Genomic DNA, 24,980 nt, shown 5'->3' with positions numbered 1-24,980 from the left:
AACTACTAATAAGCCACAGGGGAATGAGCTTGTGTGGAATAACTACTAGTCAAACTTGTCCAACCAAATTCTCAGTAATATGATGTAAACAACAATGATGAGTTACAACCAATCAGGTGTCAGCTTTTAGCAGTGTAGTGTAGCAGAGTATTCAAAGCTAGTATTGGATTGGGTGTCCTGGGCTACAGCCCCTGATATCTACTTGCAAAATACCTGATCTGACTCTTCGGGGGAGCTGTTTATTAAATACATATAAACTGAAGCTAGTGCAAGTTGTTCCTATTAAATGTGACTTTGGGCAGTCAAACAGGAAATAAGAGCACTACATGTCAAAATTTTAAGACCCATTTAAAAGTTATTATGGTCAGGAATGAAGCAGTGTTTGGATGAGGGACTTTAACCATTGGCGCCCTAAGCAACCATCCAGATTGGCCAAATATTTGAAGAGAAAATGAGGACTCAGTTTATCACATTTCTAGAAAATCTGTGTTTTACAGCATATAGTACAGGGATTGATGCGTTACTTGAGAGAAAAAGAAGGCAAAAGCTGCTCACTTTGGTGTAGGCCCAAAGCGATTGTATTGTGAAAAGATTCTGACTGGAAATTTGATTGGCAGATGAGCGTGATTGAAATGTTTGTTCAGTCATCAGCCACCGGGCTATAACAAAGCATGTGCCTTTGGCATGGTCGGCAGTAATATTTGGCCAACCTGGGTGGTTGTCTAGGGAGACCAATGGCTAAATTCCCTCATTCAGCGATATTAATGCCCCGGTTACGTCCCTTCATGGAACATGAAAGACAAGCAGTCAGAAACTTTTTAACTGAGCTATGATGTCACAGCCAAGCGCCAGTCTAAGGAGCCGAAGATGCGCTGCCCCTTATTGGTATTGTTTATAGTTATTTGCAATATCTTGCTAACAATAGGGATATATCTCTTCTAAACACATGTGTATATCTGAGGTTCCTGTTGTCTAATTTTTCACACATATCTAATTGAATGTTCCCAATTGTCTTTTTATTTTATAGTTAAACCTGATCCGCCACAAGAACTAGTACTTAATAAAACCAAACACCATAAGCATGTTTCCTTACATTGGAAGTACCCAAAAACCTGGTGTAGCGTACACTCATTTTTCCCGCTCATCTTTAACATCAAGATAACAAAGGACAACCAAGATCTACTAGAGGTAAAATCCAACTTAAACTTTCTGAAGGATACAATATGTCCAACCTATGATAAATACAATTGAACTCATAGGGGGTATTCAATTGTTTGCCAGATCGGGAAAATACTCGCACTCTAAAAATATTACCGTTAATACGGTAATATCTCGCTGGATTTCAGCGTGAGTATTTAGCGGAACTCGCTAACAATTGAATACCCCCCATAGAGTCATATCACTTTAGCAGTTTTACTTTTCAACTGGAAATGGACGGGTAGTGTGTAATGCACCAAATAGGGAAGGAATATTATCATTTTAACTATCTCCCAGGTTTATAGTTTCTAATCTATAATTGTGATTATCAATTTACAAGGACAACAATTTATATATATATCCCTCTGACACATACATTAATTCTGATTGGATTGTGTCATGGATTCAATCTAGTGCAGTATCGCGGTTGGACATTATTCTGTCCATTTTAACAGTTATATTTCTGTTCTACATGTTTTCTATATTCCTATTTTAATATTTCGCTACTAGATGGTTTCATGTTTAATTACTCAATAAAGTTGTATTTAACAGGAAAATATTTCTATTGATTGGTCACCTTTTTGTAATCCGTAAGAGTGCCCCATACAATCTTTCTTTATCCTAATCTTTGGATTTTTCAAATCACATGTAAAATCCAATTTGTCAGTATGGTACAATTAAACTGAAACTAGACTGTGTGACTAGACGGAATGTAATGAATTGTTTATTACACCGGCACTGTCAGAGCATGGAGAAGTGAAATAAGTTTAGAGCTGGTCTCTATTACAGGGAGCAAGCGATGCCTCGTTTTAAGATATTACTGAGCAGCCTAGTGTTGATACAAGAGAGGTAAAAGCTGTACAGATTGTCACTGTACAAAAAATTACAGAAACAAATGTTCAAATGTTTAAGGGTTTAGAATAGACTGGAACAAGAGTGTTGACAAGCAGGAATGACAGTTAGTAAAAGGTTGTAGTGGTTCAAGTGGGAGAGATAATGGTTTGCATAAGGGTTTTAGTTGGAGCTTGAGGGAAAAAAGGTTGGAATGTATTCATATTTTGCAGAAAGGAATAAAGACTTTATTGATAGTTTAAAAATCCACTAAATATTAATGACAACAATTTTATTAATATCTCCTTTTACCGCCCGCCGGGACAGATGAGAGAAGGCATTGTTGTTTCAGTTTCTATCCCAGACTGGAGATTGGAAAACACTGCTTCCCGCTGGGCCTTAGCCTCAGGTTGTACAGTACAGCAGGGAGGCAGGGGGACTGCTGCAGCTGACCGGCTGACGTTGCCTTCTCTGTTATTAAGAGGAACCAGTGTTTCCAAAGCAGGGCTTCACAGTGCACAGTTCTGGATAGGTTGACATTGTGGGTATTTTGTGATTTAATGTGTTTTCGGAAAGTATTTGATCCTTTAATATAGTAACAGACTAAAGCCGAGGAACCAAATGAAATCCATTCATGATATTATTCAGGGAACTGTGTATTAGTATAATGCAATCATATACTGGACCTGGTTTATATGAAAAAAATATATGTTAACTTTTTGACAACCAACCGAAGGGAAACAGTCCAGGAACTGGGAGTGAGTTTATTGAGTAATTTCTTTAGTAATCAAATTGATTTAAGTATCATCTGCTTTACAACCATAGTTCAATCTATTTCAGTTTGTAAATGAATCTAATGTACAAGTTTACAAGAAGGGACCTAGTACTGAAATAAAAGACTGGAAGGAAGTATATCCAGTTTAAGGGCCCATTGATGATGAAATAATATAATGCAATATACTATTTTATAACACAAACGCATAAAACTCTAATGTAATAATTTCACGTTTTGCATGTTTTCCTTATACACACATGCACAAGGCATAAACTTATGCTTCATCCACTGATGGATCCTCTGGTAACTTTAATAGCTAGTCCAACACGATAGTTAAAGTAATGTTCCACCTTCATACAACTTTGATACGTACATACCCTCTACAAACTAGACTAAATACAAAATAAATGTCACAGGGGGGGAGGGGGCAGTTAAAAGCTCTTAAGCTAAAATATTGTAATGGTGGTCAACTTCTTTAATTTTGCTAAAAATAAAGTGCTTAGAAATGTAGGAAGAAAGCACTAGGGAAAAAAATAATGACAAACTATAATACGCTGTTTGCAGCTGTAAACTATTCCTTTAAACCCCCTTCCATCTGAGTAGCTAACTAAAAACAATTAATTTACAGAATATGGGTACGTTGCCACTACATCATTTTTGTCTTGGCATTTAGCTGCGTCGTAAACATAATTGATGAGAACGGCACTGTCTTTACCCACTGTCATTCAGCTTCATACACTGATCCAATCAGAATGCTGCATTTTGGTCGGGGCAGTGCATGAACCAATATGTCAGTGGGTACAAAGAGGGCAGTTCCCATGATCCTTTGCATCAGCTCCATTCAAGCCAACAGCCAGGACCCGCAGGAAATGTTGTACTGGATACACACTGCTCAACACAGGAAACAAAAATAAAGGTTTATGTGGTTTAATCTTTAACCAAATACATTATAGTTTAACCCTGAGCCGTTATCCATTTCCTTTTGCATTTGATGTAATCTGAGATTGTACAAGAACTTCCGGGAGACCAGTAGCAGCCGGGGTAACCCACAAGAGCGAGTTTATTATGTTCTCTGCCTTTGTTCTATTATTAGCTGTGGGTATCACCACTTATAAAGTAAACCAGATATTGTTTCTTCCATGTAATCATTTTGCATTCCTCTAGTGAAATAGAATATTTACAATAGCTGCATTATAACAATTACCATTTATCAACCTGGTGCCTGTAGATTAGAGCCGTCACAATGGCTTACCGCCAGTGAATGTGCTGACTTGCAAGGTGTATCCTACGTATCGCCAAGGGCATATTTTCTATCACATGACTATGATATGAGAGTGACTCACCTATCTGACACTCTACCCTTTCTTTTCAGTATGCATATGACATTTTTACTATAATACATTACTATACTGTAATAATCTATTCCGTAAAAAATGTAATCTGTGCTAATAAAGTACAAATTAGATGAAAGGAGCAGAGGGGCATTTGTCCCTGGGCCGATTTTGTGCATGTTGGCACTGCCTGGTTGACAGGACTCCCATTAGTGATCCATAGTAACATCTAGGAGCCCCATCAATGCAACCTGCTACTGCATTCCTTTCCATAATAGCTTATTTTTATCTTATAAACATGTACCTGGGCTGTAGTACCAAGGGGAACCTAGTTTTATGACCTCCAAATGTTAGCAGCTATTCCCTGGCTGCAGTGTCACAGGTCTAAGGCAATAGCTGAGGGTTGTGAGCAGCGTCGGACTGGCCCAGCGGACTACCGGTTAAACCACCGGTAGGCCCCGTCTACCGTACGGCCACACCCCCTTTCACCAGTGGGTGGAGCTTACCTAAAGGCCCCTCACGTCGTCCCCGCTGCTCAGTTGCGATCGCAGCTGCGATCATGTGACCCGCCCCCCTCCCCCTGTCAGCTGATGGTTCCGCGCCGCTGAAGGGAGAAGAGCAGAGAGGCTGCAGCTATCAACTTTTGGGTAAGTATACATTGATAGCATTTTAGTAGTGTCTTGTACGCCCATAAAATCTAAGTAAATTGAAAGTAAACCTCTTTGCCATAGACCAAAGGTATTTAAACAAAAAATGCATCTAAATGCTTTGTTATAAAAGAAAATAAAAACGCTGTGTCGCACCATGAAAGTTAGATCTCACTCATTTTTTGCTCTCATGGAAGCTGTAAAGATAAAATACAATAAAACATCGGTGTTTAAAAAATAAATAAATTCTTACTAGTGTTTGAGAGCACAAATACAGGTGGACAAGCCCTAAATCGCCTATTGTAAGTAATTGCAGGTTTGCTTATGTGAAAAATAATCTATAGGAAACTACATCAGTGCACGCAGTCATGTGTCAAAAACTGACAACTCGACAGAAGCCCAGCTGGTGAGCGCCAGCCATAAATCACAGCGGTCATGTGCTGATTTTGTGACAATGGATTAGGAAATGTTTTTATTTACAATGTATATCTGAAATAATGCTCCACTCTTATGCAACCTGTGGTGCTGGGTGGCATGCTGACAGCTGTATTGTCATAGGTTGTCTACCTCTCCTCTCTACCGTATTGTTGTTCCCTTCTTGTGGGACTTGTTGCAAAAGTATGTTGCTTTATATTAGCACCTGATTAACATTTCAAAAGCACTTTTTCTATATTCATGTGTCCACCTACAGCATATATAGATGCAGACCCACTTCCACTTGCAGATTGTTACCAATTTAGGCCCACCTTCAATTTTCTCTTATTTTTTTAAAGGTGTTCTCCACCTAAAACCAAGAATAACTCTCCGCCTCCTGACCCTCCCCGCCGTCCTGCAAACTTCTCAAGCTGCAGTTGCTGCGAAAAACAGTGGCAAAAGTGTGTAAAATTCAAGCCCATATGTAAGGAGAAATGTCTGTGCAGCCCCCTGCTAGACAGGGAGCACCCCTATAAATTCTCAGTGCACCCACTGAAGTTTTGTAAATATCTCGTCCTGCAAAACAAAATCTTGCTTGGGCACAATACGAAGTGCACAAACACACAGCCCCATAGCCCCCACCTGCTCCGATCAGGAGATGCACAATTTTGTACTCCCCCCCCCCCCCCTTTTACAGATACCAGTCCACATGCTTCCCCATATACACTGGCATATTTGTGGAGAAATCGGACATATAACATCATAATGGCACCTTCATCTTCATTTTTGCCAGTTCGTTAAAGAGCTTTACTGTGCCTTTACTTGTGGATTCTTGTAACAAAATACATTACATTACAATTGCCAAAATACCCAGCATCCCAATTCATTTCTGTACATTAAATGAAAAAACAAAACAAAAAAACATTTCATGTCCCGCATGCCATATTCTGAAAGGTGGCCAGGGAAATCTGAACACATACATGAACCAGTGGCTGGTTTTGAGAGAATACAAATTCAAATATATTTAACAGGAATACTTAAAATGTACCTTCTCACAGTGGAGGCAGCCATTTTGTGAACCAATATCCCAGAGCTGGCAGCCAATCAATTCAATGGGAACTAGTGACATTACTGAGAGCCTGTGAGAAATTCTCTGCCCCCGAACCTCCCACTTAAATTGCTATTTCAGTTACCTGTACTGAATTAGTTAATTAATTGTCAGGAGAAGTGTTTATCACAGGTAACTGCAATAATAAATTAGGTGGGATATTGGGAGCAGTGTTTTGTGACACATGGAAGGAGCCATTTTGGTCTGTATTCTCTGGATTACAAAATGGCCGTCTCCCTCTGCGTGTAGGTGTTGGGTGCACTTTAACTCAAAACAAGAAAAGGAGTCCTCCAATCAGGTGTTAAGCAGCTGTATATCGATTCCATCCTGTGGCGGCAGTGAACAGATGAATCTATATTACATTGGCAGCTTTAATGTCAAATTACAGGCAGCAAAATTGATCAGCAGCTTTGCTTTAACCTGGAGACAATCCAGCATAACATAAAAACAAACAGGTAAAACTGCACGGGGCTTTGCATTGATTTGATGAAAGTAAACACAGTTCCTTTGCAGATAAGACGTGGGTTACTGCATGTCAGACCAATTCTTTATATACTGCACTAAGGTGCTAGCTGTCCTTTGTGGACTGACCACTCCCCCTCTAGTGTCTGGTCCCGCCTCTATGATGGCTGACCACACCCCCTTTGGTGGGCCCCTAGTGTTACATTCCCCGGTGGGCCCTTCATGCCCCAGTCCGACACTGGTTGTGAGTAGCTAGGAGTCCTCCATCAACCTGGACAACCAGACACAACACAGTAAAGCTGGTTACACACTACAGGTTTTTTAACCAATTATCGTGCCGATCACACGAAAAACAACTGTTAGGTCTGATATTGCATTAGTGTGTACGCTCCCACGATCATGTTTTATCGTACCAAAGCACACCGTATCGTTTGATTTGATTTTATAAACTGACTAAAAATCACTATCAACGATGGAACGATGTAGTGCAGTTGTGGAAGTGTGTACGTACTCACAATCAGCAGTGTAGGCAGATCTCCATAGAGTGCGCAGAGTCACCATCTTTTCAGCAGATGGTTATTAGAGATGAAGAGCACAGATCTGAAGGTAAATCATGTAGGGGTGTACACATGAATCGGCATGCTCAACGGGACTTTCAGCCGTCGGTAAAATCGTTACAGAAATCGCATCTGCAGTAGTTTTTTGTAGTGTGTACCCACAAGTATATCTCCAAGGTGTCTAGCAAGACAAAGTCAAGGAAGTCGCCACAGCAAAGAAGTACAGATAAAACTGAACAATGCAACAAGATCATGTAAATGTATAGATCTTTAATAACCTTACAAATGCAAAAATGTTTTGGCCTAGATAGTAAATAGAAAAAAAAAATAAAAAAATATATATATATATATATATATATATATTATATATATATATAATATATATATATATATATATATATATATATATATATATATATATATTATATAATAATAATAATAATAATAATACTGCAGTTTAAAAAGAAAAAGATCTCTGGAGCAATTTAAATCAGATTTTTGTTTAACCACTAATTTAGTTTTGTCTCTTGAGTTCTAGTAGGAAATAAGTATTTTCTGAGCAAGTATATATATTTTTTTCTCATTGACTTTTAGCACCGTGAAAATGTAGAGGAGACAGATCTTGTTCTGTATCACAAAGGAATATCAAGTTTCTGCGTCCAAGCAAGAGACAAGTACTTCAACTCATCGTGGAGCGAATGGTCATGTTACAAGTAGGTAAGATAACAAGTTGTCATTTGTTCAAGTGGTTCTGACAAGCACAATGTTTCTTTGCTAAAATTTTACCTGTGCGGCAGTTCTCTTTCCTTAATAATACGGCTTAAGCTGGGTACACACTACACTGTTTTCCCCCAATAATCGGCTCAAACTGCCGACATACGACCGCTCGTTCAAAAGTCGGGTCAGTGTGTGCAGTTACACTATGGTCGAAAGTCTGCCCAAATGGACGATTGTCGCCTCATTTGGTTGGTCGTACCGTTTAATATTTTCGTTCCAATCTCGTTTCCGCTGTGTAGTGTGTATAAACTTCCGACCGATCCACAACAGTGAGTACGAAATTACAGTCATTGCTCACGACAACATGGCTGTAAGAAGTCGCTAACGGGATGTCCGCTCTTCCCTTTCTCGTCCTAAACAAGGCTAGTGTGTATGCAGTCCATGGACCGAGCGATCGGACCATTGATCTCATGTAAAATTGCTCGGCATAAAAAGTTGGTCGAAATTTCTGTAGTGTGTACCCAGCTTTACAGAGTAGCAGGTTAATGGCAGGATACAGTTATGATTACATGCATCATTCTTGAGAAAATCATCTATAGCAATGTGCCACACCCTCTCTGTCTATTTATTTCCTGCTTCAATGCCTAAGGCATTCTTAAAGTTAGCGTTTGGTGTGGAATGTCCTGTGGGCTGAACAGCATGTACTTTGCTTAAATGAGATTATTCAATGTGTTGGAAGCTGGCATATGTGTGGGATGTACGTACTCCCGTTAATAGCCATGGCCATTTTACCTGCTGAGAAGATGGTTTAATTGATGCTGTGTGTAATAAACAGGTGACTGTACAGGAAACAAAATAGTTGTAAAACACAGCACATTTAACACATTTTCTGCTATGTTCAGATCCCTTTCTAACGCATAGCTGTGTGTAGGTGGTAATTAGACTTTACATTTTTTCACCTCTAATCAGCTGAGGGGATAGGTTTCTCAACATTCTAAAAGGAACACTGGAGGTGTTGTCCCTAGCAACCAATCAGATTCCAGCTATCATGTATCCAGTACATGCTAGAAAATGATGGCTAGAATCTGATTGGTTGCTATGGGCAGCACATCCACTTTTCCTTTATAGTAGGTTTGAGAAATCTTCCCCAAGGACTTTACCTTATATATGTGAGGTATTTCGGTGTCAGTTAATATTTTACCATTATTATGAACGTATTAAAGGATTAGACATTTTATTCTAGTGTTACAGGGGATTTCCATTAAGGACACTACATCATATAAGCCATGATGTCAATGAAACTTCTTTCCCTGCTATATTGTGTGGGAAGAATATTGTGGCAGAATTATGGCAGATTCTTTGTCTTGGTCCACCTGAGACTGTGTGTTCCAGCTATCAGTTGCCTTTATAGTAATAACATTGTTATTTGAGGGTTTGTTCCCATACAAACACTCGTATTTACAATGTATATTGAGCACTGAAAATAGCCCACATAGGACATAAGGATCATTGATAAACCTGTCATAATTTATCACAGACCATAACGAGTGTAGCAAATTGTGGCAGCTGTGGTAGCCGTTTGAAGGGGGCTACAAAATATAAAGTGTGATTTACAGACATGCAAAGGTTTTCTACTAAGAAAGTCAAAATTTGTGGCTTCTAACATGTGGTAGAGCTAATAACCAGAATACACCCTTTTAAACATACCTCTCAACGTTTATTCTTTTTACCCCTTATACACATACAACTTAACTTTACTGATTGAAAAACTAAGACAAATTAAGCCACGCCTCTGATCACCCAGACTCCTGCCCATTCCCTATCAAATCACATCTCATTCTGCTCCTTGGCACTATAAATCAGGGGAGCTTTGAGAGACGTTTTTAGAACTGTTGATGGCATGCTTTCAAGCAATAAACATCAAAAAGGCAAAATTGCAACTGGATACAAACAACAAATACAACTTGTTAAATACATTCTCCCTTTAATTCATAGGCTTGAAAAAAAATCAAAGAACAAGAAGCAAAAGAGAAAAAAGAAGAAAGAACAAAAGAGTTAATGTGAAGAAAAATAAACGTTACGACAGATCTTGGACAACTAATTGCGCACAATTCCCTCACCTGCCCTGTTTTATCTCTCCCATGTTGGGTAGTATATTGTATTGTCATATCATATGTCTAAAGTCTTGTTATAGACATGGCAATACTTAGGTTTCTATTATTTATATATAATTTATATTTAGGTTCTATCTTCAGTTTCAGGTTTGTTTAAAAAATGACTGTAATACTGCACAATATACATATGATGGTATGACCGTTTGTTTACCTTATAGTGAAATTTTCCATCCCCTTTAAAATAATAGAGAAATGTTTGCCTTTAGGAGTACCAGGGCTACCAAGACTTGAAAATATAACGTCTTCATAGGCCCAAATTAATGGCATGGTATCATACGTATAATATAGAGCTGTCGGTGAGTTGTCACTCTTACTGATGGATCTTGTTATTTTCTATTGATACTATGACACTTACTGACAGTTGTCAATCATTGGGCCTACTCTTTTTAGTAAGTTTTTACCCATAATTCTGCCGCACTTAAATTGCTTACAGTCAGTGACATCATGCAGCCGATATATCATTTGCTTCTAAAGTATATTTCCACGTACCGGTGTGGTGCAAACAATTTGTTATCTTTTCTTTCTTCCTGATTGGTCGCACTTTGCACCTCCTGAAACTATTGGGGAATCCAGTTAAGTGACAAGAGGAAGTGCATTAAATTTACTAGTAGTGGAACTGCCCTTTAAGCTGACTATCTATTAATAGATCCATTTGCCTGTCCTGAGCGTTAAGCAACCTAATCTGTGTCCTCCTAATTAGTTATACGTACCAGTGATGAAATAGACAGATGTGGTTGTTAGCGGCTCAGGCTAAATCTTCAGATCGCATGGAGCCTGGTTACTGTGGTCAGCAGCTAGCTGGGTTTTCAAGCAGTCAAAACCAACATCTAATTGAACCCAATAGAGATGTTGATCGGTGATGCTATTTGGGCCCACATGCATCAATTTATAATCTGAAACAGCCAAATAATGAAATGCTAAACTATTAGCTGCTGAGTTTTAGAATCCCACCATTTGTCAGGCCTTGTGTTTTGAATGTCATTCTATAAAGATACCGTCTTTATACTGTATTACATTACCTGAAACCTGAAGAGATCTACATAATTCAAAATGATACGTAAAGTATTACATTTCTATTATTTATTAAACCTTTCTCGTTACTGGTAACCTTCCATTAAATTTCCTGATAAAACCCGTTTTTGGTAAGAGAGTACACCAAATACATCCAACACAGAGCTGGCCTCTATAATTTATAAAGACATGTATATTGTGATTATTATTGTTATTATTTTTATTTTTATACCATTGCTCATATTATGCTAGTGTTAAAAAATATTTTAATATAGAAATGTGTGATGTTCGTTTTATCACAGATTTTGTATTTATCTATAATCTCTCTCTCCAACAGTTTGTTTTATTATTTGTCATGTTATAAAGACAGATTTTTTTCTGAACATTCTAAATGGAATTTCTAGACATTGAATAAAATACTCACTTCAGCAAGAGGTTGTCTTTTAATTATACACAATGTGCTCACGCAAAACTAGCTTGGCCATGACTTGTAAATGAAACAATCTACATAAATAGTCTGCAACTGAAAGGATAAGGACAACAAAACCCAAAATTAAAAGGAAACACGAAGGTAAAACATTGTTTAGCATTGCCCTGACCTCTGTTTAAATTGAAAGCCTGTCACTCACACTTGGGTTACCAGCTCTGGTTTAAGTCAATATACAAGTCTGAAGTCGTGGAGGACAACGCAGATTTATAAAATGCTAAGAAGCCACGACAGGTAACAAATGGGGCAAAAAGTGATGTGAATTATTAAACATTTTCTGTAGAGTGCTGCATATTATGTTGGTGCTAAGTAAAGTTCACAAGTAAGCACACAAGGTCAGAACAAGTTGAGTTGGTACAGATCTTAAGTGTGAGAATGGAGTGGGCGGGCAAAACGCGTCATCTTGGCCCCGCCCGCAACTTTATGCATAAGGTAAATTTTTCGGCGGGGGGCAGGGCCAAAATGAAGCGATTCACCATGAATCGCATCCTGAAGTTTCCCATCCTGCTCACTTCATTAGAAAGTAGGCAGGATGTGGGAGAATGGCCCCGGAAGTCTAAAAATCATGAGTCTCCCGAACATTCCGGGAGAATGGGCAAGTATGACTACTATATCAAATTCACCTATTTAGTTAGACAACATAAAATGCACCGATTCAGGCGATTTTACCAGAGACTCCCCACCTGAGTGAGAGCAAGAACGTACAAAACCTGTAGCGCAGGAACCAGTAATGGGGCTGAGCAGGTTACAATAAAGGTCACAGTGACATCACGAACATGCGCCCAAAAGAACCTAATCACCGATCAGGGCTGCGTTTTGGCCTGTGTGCCATGCAGAGTGAACCAGGAGAGTGCCTAGGAGGGCACATCCAAAACACAGGTTAGTTACACAAGCTTAAGAAGCTATAAGCACCAATAAACATAGCTTGAGTCCCATTATTACCTCATTGGGTATTTACTCCATCACTAGGGCCAGATTTACATTATTGTCACACAAACAGTGGCGCAATAAGCATTGCCCCATCATAGGATCACATGCATTTTACAAAGGATATTTTACATTTGCTGGTCCTGTCACAGAGAAGAATATATGCAGGTAAATTGTATACTGGGTTTAAATCCCCAGTCCCCCCCCCCCCCCGCCCTCCCAAAGTTGATGGGGCTCCTATACAGGCAGATTCCTCTACTGGCGTGGTACTTAAACAAGAAGAAACAATAAATTAAAATCAAATATTTTTTTTATTGATTTTTTTTTGCAAACAAAATAGAAATAAAAATAACAAAATAACAAATATAGTTCCATTGTACATCGTATTCCACTTGAGTGTACCAAGTAGATTAATTCTAGATATTAAAAATTGTATTAATTTCAAAGTAGATTTGTAATGTTATGTGTTAAGAGGTATATGCATATCTATCCTGGGGTATCTTCAGACCTGGAGGGAAGATGTCGAAGAACATGAATTACAATGAGTCAAGTGTCTCAGTATAGCTTAGTCTTATAGAACAAGTATATGAGTATGGATTTAGTAATGGGGAGGGGAGAGGGGGGAAGGGAGTGCTTAACCCGGATCAAAGTCGGCGGTCAGAGATTGCATATTTTAACTTGTCCATCTGGACCACACTTTAAAGTACTTTGGCATGGTATTTCATGAATGATACGTGAATCTTTCATGCCCTATAGCCTCATTGACCAGGGGCACCCAGCTAGCAAATTGAGGTCTCTCTTGTGCCATCCACGTTCTAACAATAATGACTTTGGCCAGGACAAGGAGATTGAGAACATATCTGGTAGCGCTTCTATCCAGCAAAAGATCCACTCCTAAACCAAAGATACATGTTTGTGGAACAGCAATGGGATCTTGATTCCCGTATTTCCTATACCCTCCACTACTCGCGACCAAAATTACACAAACAATTGGGCAACTCCGGAGTACGTGTCAGAAGGTAGCATCACCATCTCTGTATTTTGGGCAATTAGCATCCGATCTGGCACCCCTTTGAAGCAACCTGAGTGGAGAGTAATATACTCTATGTAGAATAGATAGTTGAATTTGTCTGTATCGGGTACAAGATGTAGCCTTCCTAGCCCTGTCCAACATATAACTCCAATCCTCGTCAGTTACAGGACCCAAATCCATCTCCCATCCTTGGCGTAGTCCCTCTAAGTTATCAGTGTTAAGGAGAGAGGACTTTAGCATAAAGTATAGAAATGGTTTTGGTGGAGCTCACCTGTCTCAGGAGTGAGCGGAGAGGATCTAGTCCAGGGGTCAGGGAACTTTTTTACCTTTTACCCCCAAATATATTTAGATACGCCGACATTACCCCCTTGAATTGAAAGGAAGGAAATCATATATTATTAATTATTGGAATTCAAAATTGTATTGAATATATTCAAAATTTCTTTGAAAGCTTCAACTTCAAAACTTCAGGTTTTGGAGAAATGATGTTGCTTCATTTTTGATACGAGAGCATCAATATTGGGGCATTTTGATGTCAGAGCAATTTGGATACAGTCTTCAGCGTCCAATCAATTTCTCTGCTTTGTTTTTATGTTCATTAGAGTGGAAAATCCTTGTTCGCAAAGGTAGGTTGTTGCAAAAGGCAGCAACTTTTTGACTGCCTCCTTATGTGCAATTTTGAATGCCTTTGCAGCTGTTGACATCCAAAAATATGACAGATCTGCTTTGTTTTCAAATGCAATACGTGCATCATTATTGCATCGAAGCTCAAGAAGTGCCTCTGCCAACCCTTGAGGCTCTTCTGGTACAACAGCAATTTCACATTTAAAGGGGCCTACAATCCAACTGACAGCATGTGAATCGGCAGCATTACCCCCAGGAATTTCATTTTTACCCTGACTTGCTGCGACACTCTCTCCTACCACAAACTCTCTATCACTACTAAGGTGTCAGATCAGCAATGCTCCACTTAAGCTGCATTTTGTGACATACATAAACATTACATATAGCACAGGTCTGTGCCACAAATAAAGCATTAGGGCTCTATACATGTCAATCATACTTGCCAACTTTTGTGTGTCGGCCTTCGGGAGAGGTGGGCGTGTGGGGTGGGGCTCAGGGAAAGGCGTCATTTTGACCCTGCCCCCTAAGGGGACACCACCATTTTAGCCTATTACAGCAGGTGGTGGGGCCACAATGTTGCATCACTAAGCCCCCCACCCACTTCCCCGGGAGTCCAGGAGTATTCCCAGAAATTCGGGAGTCTCCTGGACATTCTAGGAGAGTAGGCAACTATGATGTTAATACATAGACTTGTCAAATATTCTGCCCATAGCAACTAATCAGATTCTAGCTATCATTTATCTATTACATTCTGGAATCTGGTTGCTATGGTCAACACCTCTACTTTTTCCTTTTAAAATGTATAATAAATTAACCCCATAGAGCCCTTTAGGTACACAGTATATAATGCTCTTGAGTTCAGAAAAAAGTACTTTGAATGGATGTGTGGGTCCTCGTACACAGATTTTGGCATTTTAGAATACTCTGTACACAAGAAAATCAGTGATTTGCATGTTGTAACAATCTGCACATAAGTGATGAATAATGAAACCAGTTTTTTTGGTAAAATACCTTTTATATGTGTTTTTATGTGTTTTACCCCTATATTTTCAGAGACTACTATTTCCTGCACAAAGGAATTTATACTATTCTGACTTACAACAGCTGAAAGCATAATATCAATTATTGATGAGACCATGAGACCTATTATGGGATTGACATTCATCTTTTGGACTTCAAAAATTGATTTGATTTATACTGTTGGTGCGTTTTTTTTAATTTATAATATTGTTTTACATCTAGCAGTTTACATTATATATAAATAAATTATGATGGTGATGATGATGATATATGGACTTTGGTTCTGGACAGAATTTGCTGCTTTTTCTTCTAATTAAGGTGGCCCCCTTAGAGTATATGTTACCTATGTTGTTATTGTGATGTTAAATGAACTGTTCAGAGAGGCAATATTACATGCAATCAGTATATGCCGAGGAATGTACAAAAGAAAGACAAAACGGAACAAAAAACAAACACCGCCTAAAACAAAAGAACAACAAAAGTGCTAAACAACATAGTTGCCTACTCTCCCGGAATGTCCGGGAGACTCCCGAATTTTTGGAAGTTCTCCCGGACTCCCGAGAGAGCAGGCAAAAATCCCGGGAACCAGCATCTCCCCGTTGTTGTAGATGGTGAGGGGGGGCTAACCGTGGCATCGTGGCCCCGCCCCCTGCTACGATTGGCCAGAATTTCCTATGATTGACAGGGGCGGGGCCTAGCAGCACACCACAAGTGGCCACGCCCCCTCAACGGACCCCCTCCCGGAAAGCTGGTCTCAAAAGTAGGTAAGTATGCTAAACAATTGTGTTACACATGAGAACATTAAAGTCAGAACTGTGCAATTTTCTTCACTGCCACCAAGGCAATGTGTTAGTACAACATTGGAGCATGCATACACACAGGAAATACAAAGATATGTACAGAATCCTGCCAGAGGTCTTTTTTTAAAAAATACTGCTTAGCCATTTATCTATTGTTGATTCATCTGCTCAATGTTATCAGCTCAGGCCACATTCAACTCCTAAAAAATCAAAATGACTAAAATTCCATTCACATTAAATGTACATACTCAAGTGATTGCAATATTTACTACATGCTTAGAATTTTACTGACCCACTTGCACTCATTGCAATTATGTGCCTTGGGATTCTCTCAATGAGAGAAACCTCTCCGGTTATAGATACTGGAGGAAAGTACCATCAGAATTACTACATCTCATAGAACTAGCTTTTAAACATTAGGGCATGCTTGCCAACTCTCCCGAAATGTCCAGGAGACTCCCGCATTTTGCGATAGTCTCACGGACTCCCGGGAGAGTGTGGCAATGTCCCGGATCTGCCCACTTCACTAGGAAGTGCTCCACTTCCTAGTAAAGTGGGCAGAATTAGGTCCCAAACGCCGTGATTCCTGGCGAATTGCGGCATTTGGCCCCGCCCCCCGCTGTCAAATGGGGGGGCGGGTCCAAAATGACGCACATTTTGGAGCCCCCCCCCCCCCCCCCCCCCCACCGGCTCCCGGAATCGAAGATTATAAAGTCGGTAAGTATGCATTAGGGGTCTGATTCATTAAGGAGCTTAGATTAAGAAGTTTCTTATTTAAGTCTCCTGGACAAAACAATGTTACAATGCAAGGGGTGAAAATTAGTTTTCTGTTTTGCACATAAGTTAAATACTGACTGTTTTTTCATGTAGCAGGGGACCATTTTCGACAGTAATGAATATCTTACATAAAGTAAGTACTGTTATGTGATAAAGAGAAGCTCACAGAATGTTGTCATTCTCATACACTTGTAGCATTGCCATTTGTCTTGGACAAAAGCCAGAGTTCTCCGATACGATACACCTGTGCTGTATACTATAGGAATGTACACATTTGAGAGTGAAATACGGCTCAAGCTGAAAAAGGGAAGTGGAAATGATGAAAGATTTCCACAATAAAATCATACAATCAAATCTATTCAGTTCCTCAAATGACACCAGTAGGAACAACATGATAATAAGACTAATATAATTATTTATGGATTTATGTGATCTCTGGTATCTATAGTGTATAACCCAATCATTTGGAATTTCCAAATGTGTTCAGTGGGTAGCTAAGAGTAACACGCAACCAGGAGCAATTCTAGACTCTGACGTTAGATGGAATTTTATGCAATGTATGAACATCCCATAACCCATGAAGACTGGGACTGGAAGTGAGACAATGGTGATGACAATACAGAGATATAGAAAGTCCAGACAAATATCCAAAAGCACAGGTCGAAAACAAGGAACCAGGAGAAAAGTGAGCAGTGTTTAATTTCTAACTGCACCCATAGATTATGAGCTTTCAGATAACTTGATTGTTCTTTATGAGGTGGGCATCAATGTAGTTTTATGCAAGTGTAACGGGTGATAGGGGAGACAAAGTCACATAAACCACAATCCCCTTCCCGACACCCCAGGTACTCTTACGATCCTGAGGGACCACTATGAGACACAACGGCTCTTTCGCGCAGCAATCCAGGAACCACACTTCACGGCTGATCACCAAAGCACCCCCGCCGTTGCTGGAGCCTGACCTTTAGTTCCTACAGGGGAAGGACACTAAAAAGAGACAGGTGGCATACAAAACAATGAACAGTTTGGTATGGTACCTGTCAGTGACCACCTCACCAATGGTCACTACTTCTTCAACTTCTCTTCCGGTAGTGGATCGATTCTACTGCTGCTCATCCGACCTGATCCACTAGCATCTGCAGAGACACAGTTGTTCCGCCTTGTCCTGGGGCTCAGGACTTTAGGCGCCCTTCCGGACCTGATAGAGGAGCTTCATCTGCCACTCTAAGCCTACAACTACACTGCTCAATAGGGACTCAATGCCCCACTTCTACAAGGACTGAGTACCCGCCTACAATATCAGGACCTAGTGTCTAACTAATGGGCCTTGCGCCCCTCGCTAACTAGGGGCCTTATGCACAAAATCAGTACCTAGGGGCCTTGTGCCTGGGATCACTACCTAGGGGTCTTATGCCCCAAATCACTACCTTGTACTCCGTTACTACATACAGGACCTTGTGCCCACTTAAACCAAAGGGGCTGCACGCCCACTGAACCTACCTATTCCCTAACTGCCCAGAGCCTTATGCCCACATCATGCTACCTAAAGTGCCTGTGGCACATCATGCTACCTAAAGTGTTCCTACATTTATGCTACCTAAAGTGTTCCTAATTACCTGGCCCGTGCAGGATGATCAACTTGACCTGGTATCTCGGGTCTTTCAAACCCTTTAGCCAGTGGAGGCTCTTCGCCTGTTCGGCGCTAGCTTGCCCACTGTCTTCTTGGCGGGACGCTCTTAGCCCTCACAAGGGATCCCCACCGGCGATCTCTTCTAGTTCTTGATCTCGGCATCTTCTGTCTTCTTTCTGGTGGCTGTCTTCTCGTGGCAGGGTAGCTCCTAACCCTTACAAGGGCTCCCTGCCACTTCTGTCTTCTTCCTCGCTGCTGATATCCCACGACGTCTTCTCTCTGCTCTGTCGGCGACTGAAACCAAAATGGCGACACCCAGCAACTTATATAGCTGCATGTGCACCAAAGTCACGCTGTGTCGGAGAGAGCCTTGCTTGTGTCAAGAAGATTCAAATGACCAGAAGCGAGCCAGGATTGGCAGAAGAAATGGCATAGGGCTAGAGAGAATTAGCAGTATGCCGGCAGCATATGAGGATATGTTATATTTTTGTTTTCCTATTGTGAAGTCATGAACTTTATGATTCTCTCCTAATTCTCCTTGATCTCTCGGCTGCATTTGACACAGTTGACCACTCTCTTCTCATACAAACGCTGCAATCCCTAGGTCTTCAAGACACAGTTCTATCCTGGTTCTCATCTTACCTCTCTAATCGCTCTTTCACTGTTAATTTCTCTGGAGCCACATCTGCTCCGCTTCCCCTATCAGTTGGAGTACCACAAGGCTCGGTGCTAGGTCCTCTGCTGTTCTCTATCTATACCACTTCTCTTGGAAATCTAATAAGTTCCTTTGGCTTTCAGTATCATCTCTATGCGGATGATACCCAAATCTATCTATCCTCTCCTGATATCTCGACATCTGTGTTGTCCCGTGTAACTGACTGTCTTTCTGCCATTTCATCTTGGATGTCCTCTCGTCAACTCAAACTTAATCTTTCTAAAACAGAGTTAATAATATTCCCACCCGCCAACAAGAGCATACCTGACATTTCTATCTCTGTTGATAACATGACCATAAATCCCACCCCACAAGCTCGCTGCCTAGGTGTAATCCTTGATTCACGCCTATCCTTTGTTCCCCACATTGACTCTATATCTAAATCATGTTACATACATCTAAAGAACATTTCCAGAATACGCACATATCTCACACAAGACACTGCTAAAACCTTAATTCATGCACTAATCATCTCCCGCATTGACTATTGCAATTCCCTCCTTACTGGTCTTCCCAAAAACAGACTCAAACCCCTAAAATCTATTTTGCATGCTTCGGCAAGACTGATTTTCCTTGCAAATAGCTATTCCTCTGTTGAATCACTCTGTATGTCTCTACACTGGCTGCCTGTCTTCTACCGAATCCAATATAAAATACTTTTACTAACCTACAAGGCCATCAACAAAGCTGCACCAACATACATCTCCTCTCTTGTCTCAAAATATCTCCCAACTCGGCAACTCCGTTCTGCAAAAGATCTGCGTCTCTCATCCACCCTCATTACATCCTCCCATTCCCGGTTACAGGACTTTTTTCGGGCTGCACCCACTCTATGGAACTCTCTCCCTCGCACAATAAGACTCTCCTCTGTTCTACAAACTTTCAAGCGTTCTCTGAAAACCTACCTATTCAGACAAGCGTATAATATTCCTCAACCACCATCTTAACCTCACTACCTTTAGCCTGTTACACAATTTCACACAAGACAACTACCCCCGGACCAACATTATTGTGTGACAGGATCATTTAGCTTATGAGTCACCCTACCTTTGCAGTCTGGCTGGGCCAAGATGCAAAATGTATACTTAACCTCATGTGTCAATCTCCCATTGTCCCATAGATTGTAAGCTTGCGAGCAGGGCCTTCTCACCTCTTTGTCTGTTTTACCCAGTTTGTTTATTAGTTTATTACGTTTGTCCCCAATTGTAAAGCGCTACGGAATATGTTGGCGCTATATAAATAACTGATGATGATGATGATGATGATGATGATTCTGTCTAATGTGGATGGCTAAAGACTTGATGGGCAAAAAACAGTGGTGAAAGGGGGCAACCTTGTTTTCTGCCTGCCCTTTCTTATGACAAACCTGATATCTTTACCCTTCCTGTAGGAGATGAATGAAATCCACTTCTAGTACAGGCAAATGTAAAGTGAGTGGATCCATCCCCAGTGTATATATATATATATATAGTGCACTTTGGGTAATAATAATGCCCCTTAAGGTAGACTCATGATGTTCCCATATTGTGCTCAGAGAGACTTCAGTAATATTGTTTCTCTGAAGAAGAAGTCATTCAACTTCTGAGCCAGGGTTGCCACAAAAGCCGAGTCATCTATTAATTTAATTTACATTTTCTAGATTGGGTGAGCTTAGTTTGAAATCATAGGATTATGTGGATCCAGATGAAGAAAACAGATGGTAAGTATATGGGTTTTTAATAAAATTATGTGGTTTAAACAAAGTGTGTGATTTATTTACATTTTAGTTTGTTTTTGGGTTTTTTTTCAAAGTTTTAATTTTGCAAGGTCAAAAAACAGATATAGAACCGGCATTAGAGATACAAATATACAGATAGGGAGTGTAAACAGTAGTGTTTTTGTTTTTTTATTAAACTAATGTGGTATTAAAAAGAAGTGTTGTTAATTTTAATTTTATTTTGTGGGACTACATGGCTCAGTGGGCTCTGGGTGTCATGGCATGGTAGCCCTTGTAGTTCTCCAAGTGCGAGAATGCCCTGGCTGCCATGGGTAGTTCTACAAGCACCTGCATGCCCAGACTGTTTATAGCAGCCCGGGCTGGCTGGGACTTGTAGTTCCACAAACTAAAATAGTGTTTTAAACATTTTTTTAATTTTTTACACACTTTGTTACCCCACAGCCACTGCTCAGGGGTGTGTGAAGAGCCCTAGTGCTTTCAGGATGGGGCTGGCTAGTCCTATAGGGGATGCACGTACAATTTTTTTCAGACCCCTCTCCCTAGGGAATCCAGCCCATTGCTGAACAGCCTGGGGTTGGTTGTCGATATGGCAGGGGGACACCCTGCTGCGGGATCTTCTGCTACAGTGCCACCCAACATTTGTCATTTGTTATTGAGGCCTTTAGCATTCAATGAAAGGATTTCTAAGTTATGCATACAAGCTTAGATGGGGGTTATGATTAAGTTTGTGTTTTTCTAGGTATACATCATTGGGCTCATTTAGAGGTGGATACATTTGCAATACAAATGTACATAGGAAAAGATGCCGTTAAAAAAAGTGTGTTTACTTGCATGTATGAGTTGGATACATCTCAAAATTTGTGCCAGGTGTACGTCAGGCGTAACAAGTGTGTATGCTTACACCCCATGATAGCACAGAGATAGCGTAGAGATGTGGCATTAACTTAGTTGTACACAATATATTAACGTAATGAAGTGTCATATACACAAGAGAAGATATTGGATTGACAGCTATTAATAAAAGTCCCATTTTCAATATAAAGTGTAATTCAATACAAATACATCAATACACAATCAGCCAATCAAAAGTAACAGATGTTAACAGTAAGCAAAAAAATGACATACAGATTAGGGATGTGCACCGGCGACTTTTGAGGTCTCGTGTTTTGTGTTTTGGATCCGGATTTTCGTTATTTTTGAGGTTCGGATTTGTCTCGCAAAACACTTGAGGAAAGGTCTCGGTTCGGATTTAAGGTATTGGATTCGGATTTTTTTTGAAAAAAACATAAAAAGTTTAAAAATCAAGTTTTTGGGCTTATTTTCACTCCTAGGCTATTATTAACCTCAATAACATTCAATAACAAGCATTTCCACTAATTTACAGTGTATTCTGAACACCTCACAATATAGTTATTAGTCCAAAACGTTGCAACAAGGTATCTTTCTGGACTGCGTAGAGGAGTGGGTCACCACAATATATTATAAACCCTGAACTTTTATGATTCGCACCAATAATTGTACCTGGACTGCGTAGAGGAGTGGGTCACCACAATATATATTAAAAACCCTGAACTTTTATGATTCGCACCAATAATTGTACCTGGACTGCGTAGAGGAGTGGGTCACCACAATATCTTAAAAACCCTGAACTTTTATGATTCGCACCAATAATTGTACCTGGACTGCGTAGAGGAGTGGGTCACCACAATATCTTAAAAACCCTGAACTTTTATGATTCGCACCAATAATTGTACCTGGACTGCGTAGAGGAGTGGGTCACCACAATATCTTAAAAACCCTGAACTTTTATGATTCGCACCAATAATTGTACCTGGACTGCGTAGAGGAGTGGGTCACCACAATATCTTAAAAACCCTGAACTTTTATGATTCGCACCAATAATTGTACCTGGACTGCGTAGAGGAGTGGGTCACCACAATATCTTAAAAACCCTGAACTTTTATGATTCGCACCAATAATTGTACCTGGACTGCGTAGAGGAGTGGGTCACCACAATATCTTAAAAACCCTGAACTTTTATGATTCGCACCAATAATTGTACCTGGACTGCGTAGAGGAGTGGGCACTGGGCACCACAATAAAATATATAAAAAACCTTCAACAGATCTGCATTACACTACACATACGGCTGCTCCTCCATCCTCTCCATCATATACATGTTGGAGTTTTAGCGTGTGACAACCTCTTGTTTTTGATAATGTCAGTGCATTTTGAATATTTTTCAATTTGCCCCACACCACTGAATGTACTTTATCTATGATACGCAATACGCATCTATCTATCTTGACTGCGTAGTGTGGTGGCCCCGGTACACAATTTGGTACCGAGGCCACAATATAATTAAAAAACCCTCCACGTGTCTGAATTCCACCAAACAAGTATCTGGACTGCATAGTGGGGTGGCCCCGGTACCCAATTTGATACCGGGGCCACAATACCTCCTCCAAACATGGTACAGACAATTCGTCATTGAGAGACCCCAGACAGACAGGGTCGAAGTGTTATTGTTTGACTTTGTAAACCCAAAAAAATGTCCCTGTTGCACATAGTCGTGCAATGAAGACTGACTTTTTCATTTAAAGGCACGATCTTTAAAGTGTAGTGTTTGTAAGTCTAAGTCATATTATACTTTTGGTAAAATTGGTTTATTTTGTTCCTCTTTATGGTAATTAATTAGTAATAGAATTAAAGTAGGAAATAGAATTAAAGTATGAAATAGAATTAAAGTAGGAAATAGAGTGGTATAGAGTTGTAGTGTGGTATAGATAGAGTGGTCCACACAATATAATAATAAAACCCTCAACTGGTCTGAATTCCACCAAACAAGTATCTGGACTGCGTAGTGGGGTGGCCCCGGTACACAATTTGGTACCGGGGCCACAATACCTCCTCCAAACATGGTACAGACAATTCGTCATTGAGAGACCCCAGACAGACAGGGTCGAAGTGTTATTGTTTGACTTTGTAAACCCAAAAAAATGTCCCTGTTGCACATAGTCGTGCAATGAAGACTGACTTTTTCATTTAAAGGCACGATCTTTAAAGTGTAGTGTTTGTAAGTCTAAGTCATATTATACTTTTGGTAAAATTGGTTTATTTTGTTCCTCTTTATGGTAATTAATTAGTAATAGAATTAAAGTAGGAAATAGAATTAAAGTATGAAATAGAATTAAAGTAGGAAATAGAATTAAAGTATGAAATAGAATTAAAGTAGGAAATAGAGTGGTATAGAGTTGTAGTGTGGTATAGATAGAGTGGTCCACACAATATAATAATAAAACCCTCAACTGGTCTGAATTCCACCAAACAAGTATCTGGACTGCGTAGTGGGGTGGCCCCGGTACACAATTTGGTACCGAGGCCACAATATAATTAAAAAATTGGGCATCAACTGTCACCGTTGTTTAATATCTGATACACCTAAATATGGACTGCACAGTGGAGTGGCCCCGGTAGTAAATTTGGTGCCGGGGCCACAATACCTCCTCCAACTTCCAAGTGTAGTGTTTATAAAGACACACAGCGTCGAAGTGTTATTATTAGTTGACTTTCTTAACCCTAAAATTGTCCCTGTTGCAAATATTCGTGCAATGGACAGTTACTTTTCTATTGAAAGATTCAAGCTTTCAAGTGTAGTGTTTATAAAATATAAACAACAATACAGTAGTTTTAGAGCACGTCAATACCTCTTGTTTTAAATTATGACACGGCATTTTACTTTTGGTTTAATTTCTTGAATTTTTTTACATTTGGTTTTACTTTTTGAACATGGCAAACGACTGTTGCTTGGTCATATAATGCAAAAAAAAAAGTTCCAAGATGGAATTGTCCTTGGGCCCTCACACCCACCCTTATGTTGTTGAAATAGGACATGCACACTTTAACAAACCAATCATTTCAGCGACAGGGCCTACCAAACAACTTTGGCTGAAATGATTGGTTTGTTTGGGCCCCCACACCAAAAAAGCTATTCATCTCTCCCTGTACAGACTAAACAGGCTCTAC

At 40.0% G+C, this 24,980-nt stretch overlaps 1 protein-coding gene across 3 annotated transcripts in view; it reads left to right on the top strand.

The window, feature by feature from the left end:
- The window catches only part of IL12B (interleukin 12B), a 63,593-nt gene extending 51,984 nt beyond the window's left edge, over positions 1-11,609 (top strand). Inside the window, exons 7-9 of one of the 3 annotated variants that reach the window (XM_075210167.1) lie at positions 1,028-1,188; positions 7,917-8,035; positions 10,035-11,609. In XM_075210167.1, coding sequence (XP_075066268.1) covers positions 1,028-1,188; positions 7,917-8,035; positions 10,035-10,098 — 344 coding nt within the window. In that variant the 3' untranslated portion in view covers positions 10,099-11,609. Of the gene's footprint in view, positions 1-1,027; positions 1,189-7,916; positions 8,040-10,034 lie in introns of all 3 variants that reach the window. The other 2 variants (XM_075210168.1, XM_075210169.1) reach the window with 2 other exon arrangements.
- The last annotated feature ends 13,371 nt before the right edge of the window (positions 11,610-24,980 follow it).

This window comes from Mixophyes fleayi, chromosome 4 (genome assembly GCF_038048845.1).
Source record: "Mixophyes fleayi isolate aMixFle1 chromosome 4, aMixFle1.hap1, whole genome shotgun sequence".
NCBI lineage: Eukaryota > Metazoa > Chordata > Amphibia > Anura > Limnodynastidae > Mixophyes > Mixophyes fleayi.
This window is presented reverse-complemented; position numbering and strand designations above follow the sequence as displayed.